The 8530-nt window shown below is 38.1% G+C and overlaps 1 protein-coding gene across 1 annotated transcript; it reads right to left on the reverse strand.

Moving 5' to 3' along the window:
• Positions 1 to 12: 12 nt before the first annotated feature.
• Positions 13 to 3936, reverse strand: ddit3 (DNA-damage-inducible transcript 3). The gene is made up of 4 exons (XM_007548731.2): positions 3789 to 3936; positions 2457 to 2518; positions 1871 to 2079; positions 13 to 1757 (listed from the first exon to the last, which is right to left on the reverse strand). Exons 3-4 carry the CDS (start codon positions 2024 to 2026, stop codon positions 972 to 974), a joined length of 942 nt encoding a protein of 313 aa, XP_007548793.1. The 5' UTR covers positions 2027 to 2079; positions 2457 to 2518; positions 3789 to 3936; the 3' UTR covers positions 13 to 971.
• Positions 3937 to 8530: the final 4594 nt, after the last annotated feature.

Genomic DNA, 8530 nt, shown 5'->3' on the forward strand with positions numbered 1-8530 from the left:
CAACATCTAAAGTATGTTTAAATTTTTATTGCAAATTTTTAAGTACAGTAAAGAAAAAACAATTTTGATGCCATGAGTGATAAAAATCCATGCATATTTATGAATAACTTTTTTTTTTCTTTACTACAATGAGAAATAAACAGTATGTTGGAATATACAGTATAAGCCATACAGTACAATTATATTTACGCGTATAATACAGTTATATAAAAATAGTCATCAGGGTAGAAGATCTAACAATTCTGCCACAGATTCCCATAATAGAAAAGGTCAGCCTGAAAAGTATAAGCAGGTTACGTATTTTATCTAAATACTTGAACAAACAAGCCATGGATTATACAAAGTTTAAAAAAAAAAAAAAAAAGAAAAAAGTATGAATTTCCTTTTAAAAAAAAAAAATAATAAAAAATCTCTCATACTCACACTGCACTGGGCACTTTCAAAACTTTCCTGAGCTCCAAAACTCTCCAAAAATTGGGGCAAATAATCTCTGTGAGCCAGATCGTAGCCCTTAAAGTTGGGAGTTACAATTTATTGCAATATGGTGGGAATAAGATGACACTGATGTTCTCTCTAGCTAAGACGCCTCTGAGTTATACATACAAATCAGCACCCGTTCCATCCTATATCCTTCCATTTCATGGAACTTATTTTGCATTCCTTAAAATGACATTCATTAAATCCGCTGCATGATTTGCACTTCAAGCTTTCTGTTCTCGTTCAGACATGCTGTTTCTTTTGATTTGCCGCAATGCTGCTGCAGCTCATTCTCTCTGTACCCTCTAGTCTTGACTTTCATTACTTTCTTCACTTCTCTGTTTTCCAAAAACCATCACTTATAAAAAATATTCTTTGGTTTCCATTCTTCTTCTGAAAACATTTCCTATCCATCTCCTTACACCTTTCCCCACCATTGCTTTTTCTAATTGTATAGGACCCGTTTTTGTCATTTATTTCTGTCTGTCTTCCCTTCATTTCCTGGTGTTGACCAGCCTCTCAATCAGAGCTCTTCGTGTCCTCTGGACCTCCTCTCCCAGCCTTTCAATCTCTGCTTTCAAACGCTCATTCTGCTCTGTCAGCTCTTGTACCTTTCGTTCATTCTCTTGCTCTCTTTCTTTACGACTCTTTTTGGTAGACGAGTAAGATGAGCGTTGCATGGAAGAGGAGAAAGAGGACAAGGCACTGTTGGCCCTCTCACTAGAAGTCCTCTTGCGTTTTCCCAAACGGGAGGACGAATAGCCTGAGGGTGAGGAGACAGGTGAAGAGGGAGGAGAGCAATTTTGAGATGGAGACTGGGAAGCTGATGAAGAGCAGGATGGAGAATCTGGCACACAGGGCAGTTCCTCTTCGCTGGCTGAAGGAGATGCAGGATGGGTGTTGTTTGCAGGGTGGTGTTGGTGATAATAATAGCCACTGCTGATCACTGCTCCACTCGGATCCACCATTCCCACTCCTCCTTCACTCAGCAATTCGAAGAACTCCGGAGGCAGCAAGTCGCTGCCGCCTCCTGTTGAGCTATCTGCATTTCTACCGCTCTCAGCCTCCACCTGCCGTTCCTCTACAACAGCTGGACTCATACAGGAGGACGAAGAAGAAGAAGAAGAGGAGGAGGAGGATGATGATGAGGTGTGATGCAGAGGCTGGGTGGTGTGGATTTCCTCTGTCGTCCTCTGGACACCTTCAGCCCACGTCTGGTTTCCGTCAGTCAGCCACGTCAGAGAACAACTCTCAAGAACATCCAGAAACTCTGGCTCCTTCTACAACCACAAAACACAAATGTCAAACACGTCAATTAAAACCATAAATAAGGAGAAGGAGATGTGCAACTATGACTCATCACCAGTAATAGTTTTGTCTCTAAACTACTGACCTCGGTGCATGTGGGGGCACGTGCAAGTTTTGCCCCTCCCGTGTCGGAGCCTAGAATATCCTGCAGGTCCTCATACCACGCCTCCAACTCTGCACCATACAACGGCCCTACTCCAGGGGGGTACGGCGGGAGCAGGTGTAGCCACTCGGCAGTCATCTCGCCAATCAGTCTCAACACACAGATACTCTGCCACACGGTTTACACTGGACCTGGAGGGGAGAGAGAGGCGACCAGACCCAGGAGGGTTAGAAAACAAAGACGGGGCACAGAGCAGCTGCACAATAGATCACTGACATGTCAAAAAGAAGTCTGCAACTTTCATCAATCAGAATTGTTCTGAAGCAGGTTTAATTACAAATGCTGCTCAGCAGTAAATCTATTTTTATCCCATGACAAACCAAACTAGACAAATATACTGTACACTGTGTAATACACTTAATCTGTGAATTGATAACAATGATTCTAAAGAAAAGACTGTAACACACACAATTCTGATTCCTTAAATGAACGAAACTGTTCACATTTAAATATAAACAATCCCAAGAACATCTTTACTGTCAAACATGAGCAGGTGAGTTTAGTTTACCTTCAGAAAGTCTCTGTTAATCAAGTCTGACAATTTGTTGGAGACAGCTTATCCCAATAATTCTGAAACAAAATCAGTGCAAAAGGTTAGATTAAAAATATTTGTATTATCCACGTGAAAATTAGCATTTGAGCCAAACAGAACAACCTCAGCCTGGAAACAAAAGGTGTCTGAAATTGTTGGAGAAATAATTGAATGGTTAATAAATATGTAAGAAAATACACATATTACCACTGTACAATATATATATATTTTTAAATTAGGCCGGGCAATGTAAAAGGAAAAAAAACCTGTAATAATTATTTTCACAATTTTTGTAAACAAAGACCAAAAAAAGATCTCCACTGCGCCCCCTGCTTTTCCCTGCTCTCAAAACATTCAGGTAGATAAACAAGTGGTTTCAGAGGACAAGGAAGCGCTGGAATCTGAGCAGGTTTGACCGTCAGCTCTGCCTTCATTTCTATCTCGCATCTGTTTTGTTTTCTCCTCGCTATGAATGTTTTAAACCTGCTAAACAAACCAATGGGAATGAATCAGATCTCGTACGTCGGTTATGTCAATTACATTTGATATGGGGGTAAAGAGTTGAAGTTATTTTACATTAAACAATGGTAGCGATTGGGCTTGATATTATATAATGAAATCCGTTAATATTTCTACAACACATTCTGAGTAACTCAAAACATACTTTATTAATTAAATGTCATCTAAACATATAAGTCACAAATTACACTGATTTTCCTCTCTTTTAGTTGCCATACATGTCAACTGTAATCCAAGACAATTACGTCATGGAAATAAAAGTCCAGCAGGAGAAATGGGCGAAACAAAAGGAAAAGAAAGGATTGGGTTGGGAAAACGGCAATATAATCCAAAAATCTGTTGTCACACTTGGAAGCTCGTTTTATAAATGAGGCGCCAGACTAGACAACCCGCAAATTAAAACAAAATGGTTTTACCTACTTGATTAAAATTATTGCTCGACCTAAATGTGAAAGATGGAAAAAAAATGCTACGTTTAAAGACCCGTAATAAAGCCGTTATAAATGTCCTTCACGTAACCATTCCAAAATTTATTTATTTTTTCCGCTCTGAACAAGTTATCTTAAAAGTTGGAGCTTGACAACTTGACAAACAAAGACAAAGCATGAACCAGCTACATACTAATAATGACAGATGAAGACAACTGTTATTCTAAAAATGGCACCGGGATATCAGCCAAAAAACATGCACATTCTCTTTTTTTTTCTTTCCACCACACCAAGACGACTTCACTACAAGTTCACAAAACACCGAGAAAAACAACAACCATGAACAACAGCCGCCGCTTACCCTTTTTCTTCTATTCGCTCGCCTTCTCGACTGTCTTGAACTCGACTGTAGATATTTTAGTAAAAATTGGTGATAGCTCATGTTAACCATTGTTCAGTCTTGACGGCTGAATGTGTTTTACGGAAACTCCCGGTGGTGTTTTTATATAGAGGGAGAAGCCAACCGAACTATGCATGGGGAAGTTAGTTTCATAACAACCTAGCAGGGTGAGGAGGACTGACATCAGAATGGACCAATCAGAGGGGCGGAAGTGAGAGCTTTGCCTTGGTGATATCCAATAGACTGAGCGAATTTGGCTATTTGGGCGGGGCTTATAGTCGAGAGTGCTGGCTGTTAACTCCAGCCCGTATAGTTTGTGCGAGCAGCAGCTGTGATGCAGTCATAAGACGGCCAGGACGAATTTGGGGCGTATGGGAGTCACATGAAAGGAATGATGCAATGCTTGGCAACCAATTTCTAGCTGGGGATAACACCAGCAGAATCAGAACATGTTTTATTAAACACTGTTGGCTCTAACAAAAATCTAAAAATATACATATATGCATGGATATCTAATGTCGAAGAATTGCTTTTTCTTCCGGAACATAAAAGCTGAATCGATTATTTTTAAGGCAAATGTTTTGAACGTTTTTTTTTTCTTTTAATATCATCCAGCCAATCAATTTAGCGCTTACTTGCTCGTGACGTGTTTATTAATTACGTTGCCATCTTGAGTTTTCTGATTTGAGTTGTTTTAGTAAAGTTTTTGTCGCTGACGGCCACACCTGCTTTACGACAGTCTGACATTCCGATAGAAACATCACCTGTATACACCTTGTGAACTGTAACTCCAAAGTAACGTCTTTCCTGTGTACAGATGCTTAGTATTTGTCAAATATAATAAATTACTAAAATATATAATTATTATAATTTAACGGGGGTGGGCGTGAGCCAGGACCAGACTGTCCCTTATTTTTCATGCGTGTTTTTTTCTTCTTTTTTTTAGCTGTTGATGATGAAACTCAGTAGAATTCATTACCCAGTGATAGAAACTTTTATTCAATCTTTCTCTCTGTTGCGTGACCATTGCTCTATCAGTAATGCTCGATTTGTTTAGCTTTATATTTTTTTTCCTTTTACATAAATCACCACAATACAACTTTAGACTTGGAGACGGAAGCTTAAAAATAATTCAACTCTTTGTTCACACTAATAACACAATTTTAAGTCATGTTTGGCCATACTTTTTGCAGTATTCAGAGCAACACAATCCTACTTACCATTATTTATTTATTAAGATACACTAATAAAATCAAAAATAGATCTATAGTAAAATAACCAGAATATTACAACATAATTATTAACATTTAAAATAAAATAGATCAATTGTGTAATAATAATAAAATTAAATATTAAATTGTAATAAAATATTATAAATTGTAAACAAGAAAACATTGACTTGAAATAATGTATTTCTAAAATCTTACTAAATGTAATAACACATTTATGTTTAATAAAATAAAAATATGAAAATAAAATCAACTATAAAGTGCTTTATGATGTATTAAATATTTCAAAATATGAAAAATATTTCAAAAAATTAAATGATCATTTATTTATATGTCAGATCTTACATTAGAAATAGCAGTTGGGTATAATTATTAAAACAATAGAAAAAATGCTGGTGATAGAAAGCTAAAATTTAAGGACAGGTGTAAACTTACACAATTATGTTTAAATTATCTTTTCAGAAAGTTCACATAGTTTGGTAATAATAAAAATATTAACTTACACTGACTAAAATACCAAACAGTAAAACTTATACAGAGCATGAGGTTAAAGCCACTAAGTTCAACGAGGTCACTGCCTCAGAGGCACAATAATCTATTAATATAGCGAGGTAAACAACAGCGGTGACAAAAAGAAAGTGAACCAAATCGAGTTTCATCATGTTTCACTTTTGATTCTCCAGCCCATTTCTGACACTTTCTACCCTCATCCCAAACTCGCCACATACTTAGACACACACACACGGGCGCGCGCTCGGACTGTTTTTTCGACGCGCCGTGAAACGCGCACAGCCCCCATAGCAACAGCGTCAAGTAGCGAATAGAAAGCTCAAATACTGTCTCTAGGACCCGGGTTAAAGCGCTGCAGGAAGCACCGTGAACACGTCACGACTTGAGTGGCTGTTGCCGAGTAGTTCAGCATACTTTCTCCGCACCCCTCCCTGCCTGCCTCTCCACGCCTGCCCGTCTGTTTGTTTTTGTCAGTGCCGTTGTCTGCCTTGTGTCATTATGAAACGACGTTATAGAGCCAAACATTTGGATTGAATTAGTTTCAGACAGTTTGTGATCATGGTCTCTTCTTTTTAAAATCAAACTTGTGTACTTTGTGCTATAAAAACAAAACAACAATTAAAGATGCAGCATATTATAAATAAGATATAAAATTCATCTTGTCATGTTCTGCTTTTGTATTTTATTCATGCCCTGAGCTGACTGTCAGTGAGTGTAAACAAACTGTACACTATCTGTTCATGTGGATCAAGGCTTCGATCAGCTTTTTCTTCATTTGTTTTTGGAAATGTTGATGTAATGTTGCCTAATCTTTTGTTATCGGATATCCCTGTCACATTCACATAATCATCAGACACTAGAGCCTGTAAGTTGTAATTTAAAATATTTAAGGCAATAAGCAGTCCCATAATGGCTGCATAACTTTATCAGACGTGATGAAAATATTTTGTTTTGATATCTCAATTTTCAACAAGCAGAGCAAACAAATTTTTCTTCCAAAAATGAGTTGAAAAGCTAAATATGGACTTTGCTGTTTTATAGGCAATGACTCATATTTCATTTTTCAGAGAATAAACAAAAGAAGAAGAAGAATTAACGTTGGAAGGAGTTGACGTTTTTATTGCTAACTCCTTATCAGATCTTGATTATTGATTTCTTTTGTTTTGCAGGCAGATAAGTGAGCAGTCTGGGGAATTTCCAGCCAAAACACCCCACTCCCTTCTTTTTCTGTCCCGTGCCCTTGGTCAGAGCTCCACACCCAGTTTCTCCTCACACACACACACACACACGCACACACACATATAAACACTCAGCAGCTGTCGGAATCCTTCCCTTCGCTGAACTAAGACCAACTGATACAGCTGTTAGTGATACAATCCTTTTTGCTTTACCGCCTCCTGGTTTGTGCTTTCTCTTTTTGTGCTTTTACCCCTTTTGAGAGTGTCCGCTAAATACCAGCTAACATTAAAAGAAATGCACCGTTATTTGTAGAAGAAATATCACTTTTATAGCCTATTTATGTTGGCTTAATATGTCAAACTACTGAACAGATTTTAGTAACAACCACTTTCATTTAAGTTGTATGTTTGCGTTAGTCTGAGCTAAGGCAGACACTGATTTTCTCTGGTGTGCGTTAGCGCCCTCAGTAAACTTATTGCATTTTATTTCCACTGTCTTCTTAAGATGTCAAAATCTCATGTAACTTAGCCAACAGAGTAAGAAATTATCTGTTAATTTCCCCCCCACCCCCCACTCATCCACCAAGTAACATACTGTCCAGATTTTACTGCCAAGTTGTTGACCTTGTGGTTGGAGGTCTGTAATGACTTTGCGGACAATCTTGTTAGCCTGTTAAACCCTGTTTACCACTGAGTCGCATGCATCTTTACTTTGTCTTCTCTATCTTGAGTGTTTTCATTCGCTACCAGCTTCATTCTGCCCCACGACTGTGGGCCAGTCACCCTGTTTTACTCCGCTTACGCCTGCTCACCTCTTCTGCCCGTCGTTCTGCCTCACAACAGCCTCCTCACCTGTCTACACCCATACAGGGAAATCTGACAAACTGATGCAGAGTGGCTTTGTGTGATTTCCCTTCCCTGTAGCATCTTTCAGGTTTCTGACATCAGCCGATATTTTTTATAATTATTTTCCATCTTTTATTTCCAGCGTTGTTACAAGAAATAATGTTATTTTATATCTTTGCTATATTTTATGTTACTTAATCTTTAATGATTATTCTTTTTTAATTTGAAAGATAAATCACCTAAAATGATTTTGTCTTATTTAAAAAAAAAAAAAATCTATATATGTATCAGGTCAAGACAGCATTTATTCTCTCTATGTAAAGCCACTCTCAGTTCACTGATTTTTTCATTCTGTTCCCTGTCAGAGATAAGAAGTCCAAGAAACAGGTGAAAAAAGACAAGACACCGTGGGTCATAAAAGTTTAAATGCCCATCTGAACAGGTGGGTATACTGGCAGTGAAACACACATTCCTGGCTCTTACACCATCTTTTTCTTCCTTTTCAAGTTTTTCCCCATATCAGCACCAGAAGATGGGGTTTTTAGAGCGATCTGTGTTCCCAGCAGCCACTGCCGTGCTCTCCTGCTCCATGAAGCCAGACAACTTAAATATTTACTTTGTCCAGAGGCGCAATCAGTGGAGGGTTTACTTGCACTGATAAATCAAGAATGGGTGGTTTAAAAGAAAAACATATCTATTAGCTGTGAGTTTGGATCTAAGGCTACTTTTCTTTTAAAGGCAGTCTTGTTTATTTATTGTCCTAATATTCTAAATACATGTAAATAATTCGAAATATTAATTCAAATATAGAGGAAGGGCTGACCTAATATAGAAGGACAAATGCAGTACAGCTTGATATATGGTATGTGTCTATCTCCGTGTTCATGTGGGGCATTCCCTTCCCAGTTGGAGCTCTGGATCAAATTCCCTCTACGTTACC

The sequence above is a fragment of the Poecilia formosa genome, unplaced genomic scaffold (assembly GCF_000485575.1).
Source record: "Poecilia formosa unplaced genomic scaffold, Poecilia_formosa-5.1.2 Scaffold2, whole genome shotgun sequence".
NCBI lineage: Eukaryota > Metazoa > Chordata > Actinopteri > Cyprinodontiformes > Poeciliidae > Poecilia > Poecilia formosa.

Bases quoted from the DNA above. Each gene is read 5' to 3' on its own strand.
- ddit3 (XM_007548731.2), bottom strand. From the start codon at position 2,026: ATGACTGCCGAGTGGCTACACCTGCTCCCGCCGTACCCCCCTGGAGTA. The intron at 1,758-1,870 runs GTCAGTAGTTTA...TTGTGGTTGTAG, and splicing joins GTGCCCCCACATGCACCGAG to AAGGAGCCAGAGTTTCTGGA.